At 38.1% G+C, this 20,397-nt stretch overlaps 1 protein-coding gene across 1 annotated transcript in view; it reads left to right on the top strand.

Annotated features, from left to right (window-relative positions):
- LOC104269819 (huntingtin-like) overlaps positions 1-19,835 on the top strand; it is a gene marked incomplete at both ends in the record, with an annotated part of 31,263 nt that extends 11,428 nt beyond the window's left edge. The window contains 17 exons of the mRNA XM_009878368.1: positions 2,432-2,512; positions 2,918-3,282; positions 5,113-5,236; positions 5,524-5,642; positions 6,523-6,634; positions 7,835-7,975; positions 8,640-8,798; positions 8,904-9,001; positions 10,541-10,680; positions 11,495-11,558; positions 11,910-12,010; positions 13,420-13,566; positions 14,446-14,566; positions 14,755-14,831; positions 18,079-18,230; positions 18,692-18,894; positions 19,709-19,835. Coding sequence (XP_009876670.1) covers positions 2,432-2,512; positions 2,918-3,282; positions 5,113-5,236; positions 5,524-5,642; positions 6,523-6,634; positions 7,835-7,975; positions 8,640-8,798; positions 8,904-9,001; positions 10,541-10,680; positions 11,495-11,558; positions 11,910-12,010; positions 13,420-13,566; positions 14,446-14,566; positions 14,755-14,831; positions 18,079-18,230; positions 18,692-18,894; positions 19,709-19,835 — 2,331 coding nt within the window. The remainder of the gene's footprint in view (positions 1-2,431; positions 2,513-2,917; positions 3,283-5,112; positions 5,237-5,523; positions 5,643-6,522; positions 6,635-7,834; positions 7,976-8,639; positions 8,799-8,903; positions 9,002-10,540; positions 10,681-11,494; positions 11,559-11,909; positions 12,011-13,419; positions 13,567-14,445; positions 14,567-14,754; positions 14,832-18,078; positions 18,231-18,691; positions 18,895-19,708) is intronic.
- Positions 19,836-20,397: the final 562 nt, after the last annotated feature.

Raw genomic sequence — 20,397 nt, 5'->3', positions numbered from 1 at the left:
CTTTAAGGACTGTTAGAGCAACTAGCTTACACTTTTTCCAAATATGTCCAATATGTTCCAATATGTCTTTCTGTGCAAGGAATCTCAGAATGCTTAAAGAATATACCTATGTGCTTTAAGAGTATACCTAATGTGAAGTAGCAGTTAGAGTTGAACAAAATAGTACTTAACAGATGCAGTGATAACTTCAGAAACAGCAATGTGAAAGGTGTTCTGAAAGTAGATATTGGCTGCAGCATCCAAAGGTGAGACAGACTGCAACAAAAACCAGAATTATCCACGCGTAACATTTTTAAATGAAAAATTATAAACCGTTATTTTGATACTTTGAATCATTAGTAGTCGTTGGTGTAACTTTGTAGTATTAATCATAGTGTAAATTCAACTAAAGTACTTGTTAAATCACTAACCTTTCCTTTACTCACTGGGAAAACTTGGATAAGTCATCAGCTTTTACGATGATGTTATGAAGATTTTATGGTCTAAACCAATGGCATAGGTGAATTTGAAGAAACCTGTTCTGCGCTTTGTCCTTGTTTAGTGTCAGATAATGAGTTGTTCATTTCCTGCTGCTCTCCACTGCGGAAAGGAGGGGAAAATCAAGCCTATTCCCAGTTCCTACTTGAAGTCATTTTGCATTCTTCTGCCGTACAGGGCAGTAGCCTTCTGATGCTGGCTGTGCATGAAACTTCTCTAGCTGTAATACTGCTTTGTGTGTAGGTGTGCAAAGTGAGGCCGATCTACAGAAATCTGTGACCCTACCATAAGAACTCAGATATTCCGTGTCCTTTTGGTCTTACTTTGTTCCCATGTCCCAGTCTTACTTCAGACCAACTTTAGTTTTGAGCAGCTGGCCTATGTTGGTTTGCTTATGTTTCAGCTTCAGAAAATTACTTGCAAAAAAAGGCTGAAAACTCATTTTGAAGAGACTATGTTCTGCATCTTAACTGATTTTTTTCTCCCAGTAGTGGAAAAGCATCCTGCAGATTCTTTCATGTACTCATTTAGACTTACAGAGCCTAATGTACCTAATAAGCATTTTTCGGTGTCCTTCCTCTTAATTTCCAAGGTGATCAGCTGTGGAAAGCAGAAGAATATCCTGGTTTGTTTCAGTGAAATGGGTGTAAATGTGAGAAGGAATAGAGAAGAACAGACTATGTTTCTTGCTTTTTCTTGGGAACTCTTATCTGGATTTCACTCATTCTTTTGTAGGAGTGTGTAGTTCTCAATTACTGTTCCTTTACATAGAACGTACATGAAAGTGTCATGGTTACTTTTCTGCCTTACAGGTTTGAGTAGCATAAAACATACTTTTCAGAGGAAGCCAATTCTACTATGTTACTGCTATGAGTGAAAGCAGTTGTGATAGAGGAATTAATACAGAAGTCTGTTAATGCTGTTTTAGTCCCTGATAAATGAAATGCAGGAGAATTCACCTAGAGTTATCAAAACATTGGTATCTTGCATGGTGTATCTTAGATTAGTGGTGAAGCTGACTCTAAATGACAAACCAGGCTTGTCTCAAAGCAGTTATTGTGAATCCCTCTGTCTCAGCAAGCGACTTGCGAGATCCAGAAGGATGGGCTCAGTAGTTCCCTCTGCACTCTCTGTCCTGCCCTGTCACAGACTTTTCAGTGCAGTTGTGTCCTTGGTTGGCTCCCAGGCAGTGTTCTCTGACAGGTATCTTTCCCTTTCCACTGACTGTATTTTAAACAGGTACTACTCTGTGAGTAAGTCAAGTGAAGATTGTGTTAGGTTGTAAGTGGTTTTCATTTTTCCTGTGGCAAAAGCTACTCTGAAGATTTTTACCTTAGTGGTCCCTGGATCTTAATGGCTGTTGCCCCTGATTCGACACCTTGTCCTGCTTATGTCGTCTCATGGTTCTAGTCTGTGCTGCTCTTTCCCCCAGACATTTTCCATTCGGTTATCATTGGAGTTCCAAGCCCCAAACTGCAAGTCGCCTTTGATAATTTTTACATCCTTACTTAGGAAGTGATTATTTATTCTATTACTTGATGTGCTTTAATGTCCTCCTGAGTTGAGGGCAGAGATCCTGATGCCAAGTATCCAGTGCTTAGTAGTAGGATATACTTGATAAAATTACTGAGATCTTAAACATAGTCCACAAAAATAAACTAGAACTAATAAGGTCATAGGTAGTTTCCTGAATGTTGTTGCACTGTTAAATAAAATTACTTAACTGTATGTTTCCTTTTCACGGCGGTCTGTTTCTCTCCTGATCAGAGATAGTGAGAGGCTGGATATTCACTTTATTCCTTTCTCTTTTCCTTCTCTTGCCTGTTAGAGCTTTGAAAAATTATTTGAGTAGGCTCTTTAAAAATAGCTTTCACATCTGACTTCAGCTCTTCAGCATTTCAACTTGACTATAACTTCAGAAAGCTATAAACTTTTTTCTTCTGTTACTTCACAGGTAAAATACTTCTTGGTGAAGAAGAAGGTTTGGAGGATGACGCTGAAACCCGATCAGATGTCAGTGCTGCATCATTTGCAGGTAGCTGGCTTTTCCTTTAGCCACCCACCCAACCTATGCTGCTGTACATTACAAATCCATTCTTTTATTGCTCTGTGTAAAATATGGATGTGATATGTTATGGTAACTATTATGGTAACTATCATATGCTAACAAAACTGAAACCATAATTACTCCTAAGTATGAAACTTATGCAGTCCACTTCATGAGGTAAATATTTTTTTTGTTCTTTAATGGATAGGCTGTCATATTGATCTGTTCGATAGATGGAATGACATCTTACAGATGCTTATTCCTCTACCTGTGGTTTAACTGTTTAGGCTTAGAAAAGCATATAATACGTGACGTAGTATGTGTTGTCCCTGTCAAGAGCGAAACGTGATCGTTTAACCACTTGATTGACTCATGAATGCCTGTGTTTTGCAGCTTCTGTGAAGGGCGAGATAACCAGTGAACTAGCTGCTTCGTCAGGAGTGTCAACTGCTGGGTCAGTAGGAAGTTCAGCTGCTGATCCGACGGGACACGATATCATTACTGAGCAGCCACGTTCTCAACATACGTTGCAGTCAGACTCTGTAGAGCTGACAAGCTGTGATTTGACAAGTACAGCTACTGAAGGGGAGGAAGATGATGTGCTCAGTCGGAGCTCCAGCCAGATCAGTGCTGTCCAGTCAGATCCTGCCATGGACATGAATGATGGTACACAGGCTTCCTCCCCAGTTAGCGATAGCTCTCAGACTACTACAGAAGGTCCGGACTCTGCTGTAACCCCTTCGGACAGTTCTGAAATTGTAAGTGTGCAACGGGCAGAGGGGGGATCCCCTTCTACTGAGGGGCCCGACATATCTCAGAGCTCCTCCATGGAGGGCCCAGACTTGGAGTCATCTACTTACTCGTCTTCTACTTTTCCATCCTCAGCTAGTAACAGTGGAAAGGTCAGCAGCTCGCACCTCATTTGGAGAGCTTGACCTTTTAACACTTTCACTTCAGCAGTAATTTAAAACTACAAAGCTGTAATCAGCATGTTTGCTAGGTGGGTCTTGTGACGACATTAACAGATTGTCACTCGATCAAAGAATGTCCATATGAAAGGCTTGACATAAATATATCCTCTTAGTAGCATATCCTTCGTTCTGTATAAATGTATTAGTAATTGTTTTGGTGCAGAAGGACTAATGGAAGTGTTAAAGGGTGAACAGTCCATTTAAAATGATAGAAGAATACTTTTGGAGCCGAATGCTTCACATTTGCCTTCTGCCTCTGCTTTTTCACTTGGCAATGCAAATTTCTTTTGTATTTTATTCTTTGTTCCATCTTAAGGATTTCTCCTATACTGATCAAATACTGCATGATTTACTAATGTAGTAGTTACATGTCTAATAAACACCTGCCATGTGCATGCAATGCAGCTATTCTGAGAAATTTGTCTCTTAGGCAAGTGTATTGTGAGATTCTAATAAAACCAGAAAAAATATAATTACCAGGAGCAAGAGCAGAAAAAGCAAAAAGGAGAAAACTTAAAATTTAAGTTCTTTTTTTTTCAAATATTGTCAAACTTTTGACTTAATGTTTGCTGTTAGTAACTCTGAAAGAGGGATAATCTCATACCGCTACAAAAATGGCAATTTTACAGTTATGTTAAGCAAATAGTGTTCAGAGTGTGAGGATTCAAGAATCAAAGGAGTGATGATAGTTGCTCTGTCTCTGAATTTGGTGTAGGCAGTGCAGAGCCCAAAGTGAGCAGGCATTTATCAGCAAGTTACGTTTATTGACAGGATGCATTTCTTGCAAATTCCTGTCAGATTGTTGCGTATGTCAGTTTGCATACTGTTTATGAGCATCAATTACAGATAAAATTCTTTTTTTTTTCATAATTGACGTTAAAGAAATTGTCCCACTTATCCGCACACAGGCTTTTTAATGAACAATTTCTGGGTTCTTATAAAGTCAGGGAGTGACTTGAAGAAGTATCTTGCCTTTTGATAAACTTACCATGAAGTGTTTTTTATTTTTATCGTCTTTTGCTATCATCTTTTTTTTCCTTTTTATGGTTATTTTTGCATATAGATACTGCCTATATATTGCATTATACCAAGGGTTGAACTCTCTTCTAGAAGCAACCGTTCTAGTTGTCTCTGGTTTCGAATGAAGGAATTGAAATACGTTTAAACTTACTTGTCCTTTTTTGTCCTCAGTTTGGCTTTATGTATCCAGGACAAGTAAGTTTGTGGGAGAGTTTGACAGCAAGGGACAAGTTCAGTTTGTGACAGTACGGGTGTCGGTTGTGATTTATAACCACCGAGATGGAGGGACAGTTGTGTTTGGGCTCAGGGAGCAAGGAGAGTTGCAGAGGAGGCACCACACAGCATATTCAACTTCACTGTTGATATCCAAGTTCCTGGCTCAGGTGGGAAACTTGTCAGGTGTGACCGTGGCCTCCGATAGCCCAAGTGCTGGAAGAAGAGAGGAGCTGTTTTGGGGCCTGCATGCAGCTGCATGCTAATATTTATCAGGCTCATACTTGCTTTCCGATTGTTTCTAGATGACTAACACTGCATGTCTAAGACTTGATACTGTGTGTTAAGCAAAAGTATTTAAAGTCTCGTTCTCGCACTGCATAGGTTTTGGAGGGTTGTGAAGGACAGTATTCTGGAATGCAAATTGGGCAGCTGCAGGATGAGGAAGATGAGGCTGCAAATATTCTACAAGATGATTCATCAGAGTCTTTCAGAAGTTCTTCTCTTGGTACGTTGATAAATGGAGGGGAGGGACACCGAACTGGTATGACACCTTCAAGGCAGGTGTTACAGGTGTGTCTCTTCTCTAACTTCCCTGGGATTGAAGACTCATGTAATGAGATATGAAAAACAAACAACTAGATGGATATGTAAAATAAGGAGTGTATTTCAACACTTCTAATGAATCACTTGTTTTGATCACTGCTCATTTTTCATGTTTGTATAATTAAGTTCGATTGAAGTGCTTTTAATTTGCATCTGAAATGGTATTTAATGAATTGCCTTTTTCTGAAGCTCTTCAACAGCCTCACCTGTTGAAAACCATAAGCCATAGTAGGCAGCCTTCTGATAGCAGCGTAGATAGATTTACGTCAAAGGAAGATGCAACAGATCCCAGCGATCAAGAAAATAAGGTGAGTAGTAGTCACAGTAATCTAGCTTAAAGTTTAAAACAACTAATTTAAAAAAGGAAATAAATTGTGATTATGGTCGTGTAAATTGGTGGTAAATGTGGGTAGCCTGTATGTGTAGTGTACATCACTATAGGTCAGAATACCCAAATTTGAATAGTAAATCTGGGCTATAGCCTGAACATTTAGCCTGAACCATAAAAACATGAACTGCTGAGAACAAGAGCTCGCTTTTGCCTGTGCGTTGGCAGGGCACGCTACTGCTTTATTACCTGAAATACCTTTGTGCTGGTTGCTAGCCGTGTTGGTAATTTTATGATCTCCTCAGTAGTTCATCTTACTCTTTGAGCCTTTCCTTCAGCAGAAAAGCCTGTGCCGTTCTAACCACGGTTCCTTTTATGGTTCTTTGACCTTGTTCTGAGCTGGGGCAAAGGGAGTTTTGTTTGTTGCAGGTGGAGGTAGTTCAGCTTGGGCTACCAGGGAACTCTAAATGTGAAACTGCAGAAGATTGTCAGCCTTCTTTGGAAACAACTTAGGAATTTATTGCTTTTCCATACAAAGTTGTCAAAGATAATTTTTTTGTGGAAAAAAAGAGTGGTTTATCAGACTCCTTCAGATGCAAACAGCAAGTCTAGATAATTCAGAAAATCTGCAGAATGATTGTTGCTTCTGTGATAAAGTTAAACCAGTTCAGATACTAGATACAAACTTCTCCAATTCGTTGTGGGTTTTTTTTTTTGGAATATGTATTAAACACATTTTGCATTACAACCTTTATACAATTGGGGATGCACAGTATTTCTGAGTCATGTTGTGCCTAATATTTTATTTAAATTGAAAATTAATTGCTCTCCATATAAAAGTTGTGATTTGCTTTTGATAGCCCTCCAGGGTAAAGGGAGACATAGGTCACTATACAGATGGAAATTCTGCTCCTTTAGTGCACTGCGTTAGACTTCTGTCAGCCTCTTTTCTACTTACTGGGGAGAAAGGAGGTAAGTTTCTGTTCAAGATTCATTGGTTCATTGTGTCTGTCAATGTATGAAGTTGAAAATGTGATCAGTTTACTCTGGTTTATGATCTCATTTTATTGGAGATTTTGGGGGTTGGGTTTTTCTGCGTTTTTAGATGATCACACTAGAATGCACAAAAACCTAAAAACCCGTGAAAACTTATGCCTTCTTGCAATTAATCCTGGTTTGAACCATTAGGCATCTAAAGGAAGTGTTATGGTAACTTTAACTGTAAGTCAAATACTTAAGAATTTTCAAATAGTAAATGTAATGAGACTTAAGCTGTGGAGCCATGGTGGTTTTTAGATCGTATGAAGCTGCACAAGACCGTCTAATGTCAGTATTTGTTCTTTGCTTACAGTGCCTAATTTGTTTTAATTAAAAGAGGATTAAAGGTATCTTTTTTTAGCTTAACCACTCAGTTGTGTTTAAATTCCATGTTAATTTCTTCTAATATACTTCAGGTAGAGGAAGAGTTGTACCCATTTGTGTTTGGGAAATGTAACTTTATATTTTAAATGATTCAGCTGTGGTAAAGCAAAGAACTGACCTAAGGTTTTCAAACCTAGCTGAAAGCTCCATTTGAACTTTATTCTCCACTTTTAACATCTTATAGAATTTGCATCAGTTAATGTGGGCATTTTTCATGTGTTCTTTCATGTGTAATGGTCAAAGAGAAACATTGACAGTAAGTGATTGTTAGAGAGGGCTGTTAGGACTCAACAGAGGAGTTACTTACTTTTTTAGCATTATAATAAAATATTAGTAGGGATTTTCTAGAAGGCTTTTAGGGCATACACCGCTTTTTTTTGTATGTGTGTGTCATTAGGTGTGACTGAAGTGAGCATTTAAGATGTTCGTTCTTTGCCCTTTTTCTAAACTGTTATTTGTTCATGTGCCCTGCTAATGTGTTCTTGGAAAGCCGGTGTAGTAGCTGTGTTCTCAGCAATGAAGGAAGTGGGTTGGAAGTGTGGGGGATTATTGGTTGTGGGTTTTTTTCTTTTTTTTGAAGCAACAAGAGCCGCGTATCACTGCTGCTGCTGATAAACTGGAACTACTTGTTCTGCCTTTGCATTATTTTTATCCAGGCTAAGATATTTATATTATAAAGATATCAGTTAACTTAAAAACAATTCAGGAAGCTTTTAAATCTACTCCCCTTTTTTTTCTTCTTCTCTTCAGCTTTAGTTCCTGATAGAGATGTGAGAGTGAGCGTGAAAGCCCTGGCAGTGAGTTGTGTTGGAGCAGCTGTTGCACTTCACCCAGAGTCTTTCTTCAGCAAGCTGTATAAAACACCCCTTGAAGCAATGGGAGAAGAATATGGTGTGTTGCAATTCACTCCATTTTAGCTTGGGTTTTCAAATAAGTGAGGCAGCTCTATACTGAAAACTCTAAATCCTGTTCAGTATTTGCAAGCAAGTATTGCACCAATTGGAGTGAATGTGCTCTCTGCACTGGTAGCGCACATGGTGAGATTTTATGGGATTTTTTTGGTAATAACGTTTAAGTTTGAGTGACAAGCTGGATCTGTTTTAGTACAACTGCTCTATAGAAGTGGTCTGTTTCTCTTATAAATGGTTTCTTCTAATACATTTCAGGCTATCTTATAGATGGTTTCTAAGCCATTAGGTTCGTTCTTACAAATGATGCAGTACGATCAGCAGAGACCTGAAGCATTTGACTGGTTTGACGCTAATAGTGTCAAAGGTGGAGCGCTGACCTAAACTCTTAGATTTCACCAGAACATTTTGACTACAATTGAAATACATCCCTGGTGTTTCTGTATGTGATCACTGGTCTGGATAGTGTGAATGTTCTGTAGATCACATGCAGGGGATCTCTGAAAGATAGAATTGAGGTGAGCGTTTTGTGATTGTGCTCACATTGATTGTATAATAATTGGTACTGCCACTGAAACATTTTAGGAATCATTTAAGTCTAAGACTAGTGTTTTTAAAAATAAAATAGTTTTAACTTATTTTCTTAGAGGAGCAGTATGTATCAGATATTCTGAACTACATTGACCATGGAGATCCCCAGATTAGAGGAGCTACTGCCATTCTGTGTGGAACAATTGTCAACTCCATTCTAATTAAATCCCGTTTTGATGTGGAGAAATGGCTAATAAATGTCAGAAGCTCAACAGGTAATAATTTATTTTAAGGGTCTCAGGGTTTTTTTATGGGACCAAAATTTTCTTTTCTTTCATTTATCTAAGTTGATTTTTTTGTTTTGTTTTTTTTTGGGTTAGGAAATCTCTTTTCCTTGGTAGACTGCATACCTCTGTTACAGAGAACACTGAAAGATGAGTCCTCTGTTACCTGCAAACTGGCCTGTACAGCTGTGAGGGTAAGCAGAAATAGTAATTTATTTTTACCCCCACAGATCACAGGGCTGTGATCCTTCTATGCTCAGGTCTGCAAACACCGAGCAAAAAATGCCTTCTTCCCCAAGGACTTTATTGGATGAAACATGGATTCAGGCACAGAGATGGAGGAGCAAAGAGCTGCAAAATAGCTGTGTTGGCTAGATCGTATAGGAGTATAATCTAGTAATGATGTTTTTAGTCATAAATGTACTGGTATGGCTGTAATATTACATTAACCAACAGCAGGATGAGGGATACCTAGTGTAAATGAGGAAGTGTGGACATGTAACAGCTGGTTATAACCTGTACTGGGAGAGCAAAATTTAAATGTAAGAAATGACAAGTAAAATAGTGATTATCTTCTGAAATACTTCTTTTTAAGTGAGGGAAGTCTAAAGAAAATGTACATTTCAAATTGGGTGAAAGAGATCCGTCAGGCAATGGTTTAAATAGAGGTGATAGCTGAATTTGAGAGTGGAACTTAAGTGTGTGTGAATCTTATTTCTGTATGAAAATCTGTGGAAGGTGTTTTGTGAGAAAGCAGGTGGGTGAAGGAGTGAGATTTTCCTATAGGATTTTTCAAAGAAAGTAGAAGAGCAAGGATGAATTGGAGGCCAAGGAAAATTAATTCATTTAGGAGAGGCACAGTGTGGCTGACTGCATGGCAGCTTCGGGGACAGTGAGGCAAAGTGTAGCCTTTAGTAAAATGCAAATAGTCAATGTGTGGAAAATACAATTTCATATGCTAAGAGGATGGGTCTGTGATGCAGCTGAGGGAAGGAAATCCAGTCAGTTAAATGATGCCCGTGTTTAAACCTGTTCTGTGGCCTTATTGTTTGTATGTAGTGGTTTCCTGTATGATTACTTAGATTTATGGCGTTTTAGAAGACTTCACTAGAATGGTTCAGGCATCTAATACTAGGCAATTCTGACTTTTTCTTTCTCTCAGTATATAATGCAGCTTGACTTCATACCTTCTGGCAGAAACGTTTTAAGGTGGTTTGGGTTGTTAATCCCCAAACCAGAAGGTACATTTTCATTAGTTAGAACTCTGCACTTCTGTGCCTTATTTATAACTTTTTCCAAAGATCACACATTGTGCGTACAGTTGAATAGACGTTAGAATGAGGAGGTATGACTTTTTCAAAAACTTTGGACATCAGACCCAGGTGTCTAGAAATACCTTGTGGAAATTAGGAGAGACTGTTTTTGGATAGATGCTTTGAATATAGTGCTTGTGGTGGTTAAGCCTTGTGAGTTTTAGACCTCGCTCTTAGGAGAATTGTCCTCTGGTCTCTGAGGCTTGTGTTCCTCCCCAGAGTTTACATTCAGCAGCAGATTTTAGCAGTTCACATGGAGATAGTCCTAGCCTTGCAAAATCTAGCTCCGGTACTGTCTTTGAGCTCTTAAACAGTAACTTTTTTAGTATTCTAAATAAAGCAGATTTTTATGATTGTTTACATACTGTGATTCAGAACACCTCTTATGTGATATAACTGAAAGTTGTTTTTTCTTCTCAGCATTGTATCATGAGCTTATGTAGCAGCAGTTACAGTGAACTAGGTTTACAATTAATTGTTGACCTCCTTACACTGAAGAACAGTTCCTATTGGCTAGTAAGGACAGAACTTCTGGAAACACTTGCTGAAGTAGATTTTCGGTAAGTTTTTACATTTGTCCATGGATGTTGTAGCTGCAGTGCAAAGATGCTGCGTACAGGGAACTGGAACATAATGGAGCAGTGTCTTCTGAGACATGACTGAGTTTTATGAAGCTAATTGAGGCCAATCATTCCTGTAAGGAATGTGTGAATCCCTTTGTCAGGTTAGCATTGACTTCAAGCCTAGTCGTAGTACCACTGTACAGGAGTTTCAAGTTTGTAGTCTATTTTTTCAAGACTTTTGTAAATCTGTGATCAGAAAGAGACCATATAATCTGGAAACGAACTTGGATTTAGTGTCCAGTTTTGTGTGTGTTTAACGAAAAAGTCCCTGACTTGTTATCCAGTATTCTGTGCTCCCTTCTGTTGCTCAGTTTCTGTTCTACTGAAGTGATCAAGACTTTACTTCCTTTCGTTGCATTCCCTCGTTCTCTGCGGGTTGTCCAAGTTGAAAGACAAAAGCTCTTCAAGTTATCTTTAGTAATGGAAAATTGGTCTTTTTCTTAATAGTGGTATTTGGAACCTGTTGTGCCAAAACAGTCTGATTTTTCTTTGCGGGGCAGGACGGGGGAATAACAATCACAGTGTGTAAATTAATGTTTTTTAACTAAAAAAAAATATTTTATTCTGTTACACTAGGTGGATAGAAGATTAGCAGATAGTTTACCTTTTCAAAAGGTAGCAAAAAGTGTGTTTACCACAATTTCCCTGCAGTGGTGTTTTTTAAAAATAAAAAATAAAAACCCTCAGAGCACTGAAGGGAGAAGTAAAAATTACTGTTAACTAACAAATTCTAAATTCTGTTTTACCGTAGGCTAGTCAGCTTCTTGGAAGGAAAAACTGAAAGCTTGCACAGAGGTATTCATCATTATACTGGTGTAAGTAAATTTATCAACATATTGTGTTTCTGTTTCAGAATTAAGGTAGCAGGGCAATTTCTACCATTGCTGATAGTTGTATGTTCTGTGTAAGTAAGCTCGTGCTCGGAGACTTGTTACAGTTGGAAAGATACTTTCCCACTGAGTTTCAAATACCTTAGCGTTCTCTGGTGGGTGGATGTGGGGGTGTTCTGTTTTGGTTTTTTAAACTTCAGAAAAATGTTGACATTTAGGTGTTTGGCAATGTTAGAGTTAATGTATTACAGACTTGTGTGGCAGATGAAATCTCACCTGTTAACTTCTAACAATCCGGCCAAATAATGAACTTTATAATGCTAACTTATTTTTTAGCTGCTAAAACTTCAGGAGAGGGTGCTTAATAATGTTGTGATATGTCTGCTTGGAGATGAAGATCCGAGAGTGAGACATGTAGCTGCAGCTTCGTTAATGAGGTATACATGCACTTTATTTTTTTTCTTATTAAAAAATGTATTTTAGAAAGATAGATGTACCTGTAACTAAAATAATCCCTTATTGGGTTTTTATATTGTTGTTTAAATGAGGAAGACGATTCAAATGTAGCTTTATGGATGATGCCTGGAACATGTGCTGTTCTGAATGATCAGGCAACTGTGTTTTGCTTTTTATTAGCATTACAATACAGTTAAATGTAATTACATTCTGACGGTCACTTTCAGTTTCAACTACAAGTTAGTTTTCTGTGTGATGGAGTGATTTGTTCAGTATCCTGACAGTAGTTGATGGACTTAAAATGTTGCAGTTCTACCAAGTTGTCTGAACTCCTAAACATTGCAGTTTCCACATGGTTAGAAGTAGTATGTCTTAAAACTGTCATGCTCACCGATGCAGTAAAGGAGCTAATCTTGTTTGAAAAGCAACTGTTTGCTGTAACCTGCTGCAGTTACAATTGCAAATGCACCAAATAGTAAAGATTAGTTGTTATTTATTTGTTAGAATTCAAGGACTTCAGTTTTATGTTTAAAGAAGGTGGGAGCATCTGATACCGAATTCCTGGAACGTTTTATTGTCAAGGAGTCTCTTTCCTATGTTTCTCAGACTATTAATTGCTGTCCATTCTTAACAACAAATAAAGCACAACGAAACCGTAGAAGTTCTGCCACTTAAAAGCATTAGTTAGAATTTGTTCCTTTTATTCAGGGACTTGATTTTGAAATGGAATATTTTGTTAACTGGGTGGGTAGCAAGTCAGAGTTTTTCTGTATCAAGTGTGTTAAGGTTGGAAAAGACAAGCGCCGAAGAAAGCTGCCTTGGGCTTGCAGTGGCCACTTGAAACATCCAGTATGGGTATTCAGTGGAAGTACTGTCAGTGAAACTACAAAACTGTAGTTTCTCACTGTTGTCCAAATTGAAAACGTTGTTCAGGAAGACTGGATTTTATTGTATGTTCAAGTTTTACTGCATAGAAATCGGATAGTGAAAAGTTGTCTTCAAGGTAGAAAGTAATTTTCATTTGACACAGACATCCATGGGGAGAATATCTGGGGAGATGCGGGAACACGGAGAGAAATACTCTAGTGAGGTGGTTGCTGTAGTGTGTATCAGTAGGGTATCTATATAAAACATATTTTACCTTAAGTACCCTGTGTCTAGAGCAGTTCCTTTGTCCTGATTTGAGCTCCTTGATTGTAATGAAAAGATGTTTTATAAAGATTAATTCACCTTAATGAGTTTTAGTGACAGCTTTTATTTACAATTTTAGAAAGCTGCATACACTCACTACATTTATAAAATGTGTATTAAATGTATTTTAAATATACTTTAAATTGTATATCAAATAACTTCTGAATAATGCTTTTCCTTTTTGACCATTGCTGTTAAGGCTTGTTCCAAAGCTATTTTATAACTGTGATCAAGGACAGGCTGATCCAGTGGTGGCAGTAGCAAGAGACCAAAGCAGTGTCTACCTGAAACTACTAATGCATGAAACACAGCCTCCATCTCACTTTGCAGTGAGCACCATCACCAGGTATGTTATGTGTCTTGTCCTGCTTTTAAAGGAACATGGACCCAAATTTTGGTTTGTAATGCCTAGAAGCGTAGTTAAATCCTGCAAATCCACGTGCTTATGAGTTGTTTCTCAATCTGTAAGAGCACGTGTAGTAGTTTTAGACTCATGTTTAAAGAATAAACTGATCTGCGAGTTGCTGGTGATGTGCTCCCATGTTGGTTGTAGGGAGTCATTGTTCTGTGATAAACTTTGTCTTCTCTTCATCCTGAGGTCACCTTACTTGTCCCTTAAATTTCACAAGTGAGTGCAGCTTTGCAAGCTAATCTTATGTATGCATTATTGGTCTTCAGGTATCTTGGTCAAAATTTGTAACTCTTCGCATCCTGTTTAATGATTGTGGTTGTAGAAGTCTGTACTACCTGCATAAATTGAAAATAAAATCTAATTTTGATAGTCATCATAGAAATCATTACGGTTGGAAAATACCTCCAAGATCATGTAGTCCACCTGTCAACCCAACACTACCACGACCACTAAAATAATTTTTTACAGCAGTAGTCCAAAGTTTGTGAACATCAAAAAGTGTTAGATGGATTTGAGCAAAAGCAAAGACTGATGTCAAATTGGTGGTGTTTTCTAGAGTACCTGATCAGGTATTGAGAGTTGGTCTTCTGTTTCAGTTTGCTAACAAAGAGATTTGATTTATAAACTAAGTTGCTTTGGCTAGCACAGAAGCAAAAATACTATGATATAAGGTGATATTTAGAGTGTTCTCAGATTTTGTGTTTTGTAAGCAGTGTGTAAATATGTAATAGTAATTTAAGCCATAGTCGTTTTAAATTGAGGTGTTTCTCTTAATAAGTACCTGTTATAATAGTATAAATATTTTTATTTCAGAACATATAGGGGTTATAATATGCTGCAAAGTCCAACAGATGTCACTATGGAAAACAATCTCTCAAGGGTTATTGCAGCAATTTCCCATGCACTGACAATATCCACTACAAGAGCACTTACGGTGAGTTTTCTTAGTTGCAGGAGTGGCTCACTTTTCTTATTTAATTTTTATTTCCTGACTATATTTGTATCTGCAGTTTTGGTACTCTGCCATTGACAATATTAGTATGTTCTCACTCTTAAGATACTTTGTCGTTGCTAACTCTTCCAGCGATGAAGCTGATTCGGTTCTTGGTGTTGACTTTTCAGTTTGGCTGCTGTGAAGCTTTGTGTCTTCTCTCCACAACATTTCCAGTCTGCACCTGGAGCGTGGGATGGCACTGTGGGTATGTTCCCTCATCTGCCATTCAAGCATCTCAAAGTCATGTTTGCAAAACGCAAGTACGCTTATTTAGGTATTGCTAGTCCTGGTTTAGATACCTTCTGATAGGCTTTTCTGTGCAAGGATCTGAGATGACTGCTAAGGTGAATGTGACATCAAGTTGTCATGATCCCAAATGTCAGCACTTTGCCATCTTTGGAACTGCCGTGTGTATAACAGGGAATGGCTGCAACTGCTGCGTCAGAAAGATACACGTGGTCATTATCGGTCAAAAGAAGTAGTAGGAGAAAGTTTTCTGTGCTTTTGAAAGAATGTTTGTCTTCAGGGTATGGTGTCTTGTAGTAGCTCTTTAAAATTAGATTGTTATCTCATGTTTGGATTGAAAACCCGTGGGTAAAGGAAGTTGGTTCCTGATTGCTTTTGTGTCTATAAAAGTGTCAGATGCATTTCAGTTGCTCTCGTTTGGCTGCTGAAGGGGATCAGCAAATGAGATCTATAATACTTAAGTGTTATGTAGGCAATATATGATTAAAACAATAATGATATATATGAAGCTCTTCAGAATGCAGCTGTAGAGTTGGCAACTCTGAAGCTTTGATTTTGCCTCTGATTATCAGCGTGCTGTGCCATGTGAGCTGTAAAACTAACACATGTGGCGCTCTTTGGTTTTTAAATGAGTTTAGCATCAATTATACTGATTCTTCTTCATCGCTGTCATTGTCTCTCTACTCTTATTTTACTCTCCTGAAATCCTGAAACTCTGTTCCAAAATTTTATCTTACTTTAAAAACGAGATCCAACAAGAACTAAATAATAACACCCCCCTCTGCTGCTTTTCTTGGTGGCATGCCCTTTCTTTCTTCCCTTGCCAGCCATAAGTGTGGTGTGCTCTGTCTGTGCCTTCTAGAAGATGTCTTTTGAACTGTAGGTCCAGTTTTACCAAATGAGATATGTTAGGATATGAGCAGTACTTAGCTGCAAAGTAAAATCAATGCAGAATCAAAACAGTGTGTCTTCTCTGAAAATTTCTATTTTTAAGATGCATCACTTATCAGTGTTGCAATGACATAGCCTTTGTCCTTTCCTCTAATTCCTACTTCACAAATTTTTGGCCCCGTTAATATGAATTTAGGTTGTAACTATATTTTTTATGGAATGATACGAACATTCATCATTCTGGGTGATAATGCAGTAACAGGATTTTGCCGAAGTTCTTTTCTATCAAGAATTGTTGTTCTTAAAATTAAAAAGCTGTTGGAACTGCTACATTCCAACTCTGTACAGGTCAATATGGATTAATTCATGAATTTCTAACTGTGTGTAAAGTAAATGACACTTGTGTATGAAAATACTTTTTTTTTAAAAAAAAAAAAGGGAAGGCACTGTAATTACCTGTGTAGCTAGACTTATCTGGAATTAAGGCACTTTCTCCCAGACTTCAGTTCTAACAGCAAGGCAACCATCTTGGTTAAATCATTGCAAGAGTGCTTGTCCTTCGCAAACTAACCTTTCTTACATCATTCGATGTGAGATAATTGTGTAAAATTACTTAATTACCTACAAAGCATTGTTCACACATGGAAACATCAAGAAAGTTTCCAGGACGATGTGCAACTGGTGTGCAGAGAGCTCTCCCCACAAAGGTTTCTCAGGTACCTTTAAGGGCTGGTAGCGTTAAGGGAGCTTGATGTTCTGACTCTTAAGAGAAAATGCCACAGAGCATGACATGGAGTGGAGATACTGTGTGCACAAAGGAACCTGGAGACATCAAGGAACCAGTTAAATGCACATTTACTACCCTAGGCCAAGAGTCTGTCATCTTTTGATAGATACTGTCCTTTGGGTGAACTGATTATGTTGTTATAATAATCTCATTATAATACCAAAACACACCTCCATCCCAAAAGCTACCTGCCTCCAAGGTGTGACCACCCGTTGCTGAGTTCGCGCCCTGAATTTTTCTAGTCTATACCTAAACGCAAAGCGAGGAAAGTTTACACCAATCACAGTAAAGATAAACATGACTAGAGTCACTCAAGCTCCTCCTGAAAGGTAACAAATAATATAAAATGGCCCAGAGAGGGGAAGCTTTAGGGAAGATACCACCACACTCAGGGAAGACATCACCACCAAGTACCTCTGGCTTCGGGGATCAGTCGAGCTGAGCCTCTCTTTTCCCCCTTAGGGGTGCCTTTGGGTAGGATTTGAACACTCGGCTATACCAGATGCTTTCCTGGGATATTTAGAAAACCTTTACAGAATTGCTTTATAATTTAACATACTTGTAGCCAGGCTGTGTCTTCACCACTTTTGCACATGCTTTGTGGTCAGTCACTGCCACCGGCAGTCAAAACGGCAGTGGTCCGAACTGCCAGCGCTGAATTGGGCATTAATCAGAACCTAAGCCAAGCCTCTCTGATACCTGAGGACAAGCTGAACACAAGAGGGTTTATTTTCTGCTAAACTGATTTGCCCTCTCGTTTGATGTAACAACTTAATGAAAGTTTTATTTTCTGAAATTCCCCTAGTTTTATTGGACTAAAGTAATTATATTAGATTATTCTTTTAAATTGAAAAAAATCCTGAAAAAAATCCCTTTATTTAGAGGTTGCATGGAGTCTTGTCCTGAAAGGAAGTTACCAATATTGTGCAGATCTTACAGGTTTGAAGTGTGTGTAATTCACAGAGTATTCTGACAAGTACCTTTTGATACTTTTTGAAACTTGTTTGGAAAAATCAGATTTAAAAATTATTGTAAAAAGAACATGGAATGCAGCAGAAAATTACATTCTTGGTTAGAGTCCACCCATAAATCTAGTTGATTTTTGATGGTTTACAGTTGTTTAATTCTTGTCACTTTAAAACAGTATCTTGTTGCATTGCAGTACTACAGCTTATGTCTCCCATTCCTGCCTTGCATATGCATGAGACTTTTAACTGGACAGATAGTTCAGGACCGTATGAGTTAGCAATTAAATTTCTTCAGTGTATCAGTAGATGTCACTAGCAGCTTTCATATTTGCTACTTAAAAAAAACCCATAAAGTAACGGCTCTTCAAAAAAACAAAGAATCGTCAGGTCTCTGCTGCAAATTGTGTAAAGTCCTATTTGAGTATTAAGTGTGTATTTCTGTAGTATTGATTAATTTATTTTCTCTTGGTTGGATTAGCAGTCTGTTAATTTTTCTTAAGACTTTAAGCTTACCAAAAGGGGGAAAAAAATGTCATGACACTCTAAAATTAAACTTACAGTGTTTCCCAGCCAAGTTCTTCAGATGAAGCTCAGAAGGGCTGCACCATTGGAATGGCCGGCATGGTCCTGTCCCTCCTTTCGTCGACGTGGTTCCCACTGGACCTCTCTGCACATCAGGATGCTTTGATTTTGACAGGAAACTTGCTTGCAGGTAAGGCAGAACAAGAAAAGTAACATTGTCCAGACATCTTTACCGTTAGCATCAGAAGGTCGAGCTCTCACTGTTCTGTTTGCAAGCCACAAAATTTTGTGCAGGATTGAGCAGAAGAAATAAAGAAGGAACTTCTTGCACCCAGGAGATCTGAAAAGATACTGCCCCCAAGCTGCAGATTTCTTCTAATTGCCAAAGCAAATATGCAGGGTGCTTACTACAAGCCAAGTACAAAGAACATTTTTACATTTTAACCATTTTATTTTTTCTTAACATTAATGTGTTTTTGTTGCTGTTTAAAAATATGCACTTACTACTGGTTTGGAAAATACAAGCTCTCTTTTTCTATTTGAACTTCTGTTCAGATGGAGGTGATAACTATATATGCCTCTAAAATCTTCTAGTAGTGAATTCCAGCTTTTTATCATCCTTTTCTTTAATTAATGTGATTCCTGTTGCAGCAAGTGCTCCCAAGTGCTTAAAGAATCCTTGGAGTGCAGAAGATGATTCAAACCAAGGTGCTGCAAAGCAGGAGGAACCATGGCCAGCTCTGGCAGATCGAACTCTTGTTACCTTAGTAGAACAGCTCTTTTCTCATCTCCTGAAGGTCATTAATATTTGTGCACATGTAATGGATGATGTTGCTCCTGGCCCAGCAGTAAAGGTATGTATTTAAAAAAAAAAGTGAATAAAATTGTGTGACTTAAATACTGTTATGATACAGACCTGTTGTAATGCCTGGATAACGTGACTCCAGTATGGGTAGGAGAACAAGTAAAATGAACAGAACATGCATACCATTCTTCCATATAATAGGTTTTTCTTTAGTTCTGCAGTGTTTGGAATATTGTCTTAAATTTTGGACTTTTTAGTCCTGGTGACTTCACTTAGAACATTAATTTACTGAGGAGTATATATCGTAAATGGTGTATTGGATACACTGGCAAACGTCTCTTGACTCTTGAATTGGCTGGCTGGCTGTAATGCACTGAGCTCTGTTGGGGGCTAAAAATAACTCTTCTATCTTTTGAATATCCTGCAAAATACTGTGACTTCTGAAACAGCTCAGATGAAAACTTTCAGATTTGGGTTTTTGTTTTACTTTGGGATTTTTTTTGAGGCATCTACATTTTGAGAGTGATTTAGTGACTATAAGGCCGTGTTATTAGGATTAGTGACTTCTTTATATTTTAAAAATGTGAGAATATTTTTTGACACTCCTTTGTCTGGAATCAAAAGCAACTTTAGTCATTGTACTCTAATTCCATCTCATTGACGTGTACTGAAGTTCAGAAGGAAAGTAGGGAATATATTAAATTTTCTTCATTTTTGCCCAGGAAATTAACATCCTGAGTTGAGACATTTTAATTTAACTGACAGTCAAATAAAGGAGAGTTTAAAGAAATGTGCTTGTATTTGTGTAGAAGCAGCAAAACTACTTGTGCATACAAATTTAATAAAGCTTCTTTTCATTCTAGGCAGCATTACCTTCTCTCACAAACCCCCCTTCTCTTAGTCCGATTCGGAGGAAAGGGAGAGAGAGGGAGTCTGTCGAACAGGCATCTGTGCCGATGAGCCCAAAAAAGGGTGGTGAAACAAGTCCAGGTAGGCACACTAACTCTGATTTAACCCTGCTTACCTAAGTATGGTTACAGCATAGAGAGAAGAAATAAAACTGAGTCACTTGGTTTCTAAAGTTCTAGTTCAAAAAGCTGGCAGACCTACCAGCAGGAGTTCTTTTCAGTACTGCGCTGCAGGAAAGGCACCTGTGGGTGGGGGCTTCTTTACTGTTTTGGTTTTTATGAAAATTAATTGTACTTTTCGGAAGCAAGGTACTTCTGAATGCTTCTCCTCAATGTTTTCTTGAATCTGCTCAGCTAGTGACTGAAATTAAGAAGTAATTTTTTGCATGTATTTGACTTAAAAGAAGTTTTAAGTTTTTATTTATAAATACATTAACAGTAAGAGGAGGTCTAGGGAGAATCTTCATCCGTTGTTGGATGCAGAGGGAAGAGCAGTGACCACTGATATGGAAAAAGCTGAGGTGCTTAATGCCTTCTTTGCCTCAGTCTTTAACAGCAAGACCGGTTTCTCTCTGGGCACACAGCCCTCTGAGCTGGAAGAAAGGGATAAGGAACAGAATAGGACCTGCATAATCCATGAGGAA

This window comes from Apaloderma vittatum, unplaced genomic scaffold (assembly GCF_000703405.1).
Source record: "Apaloderma vittatum isolate BGI_N311 unplaced genomic scaffold, ASM70340v1 scaffold6211, whole genome shotgun sequence".
NCBI lineage: Eukaryota > Metazoa > Chordata > Aves > Trogoniformes > Trogonidae > Apaloderma > Apaloderma vittatum.
The sequence above is the reverse complement of the archived record's forward strand: the minus strand, read 5'-3'. Positions and strand labels throughout refer to the sequence as shown.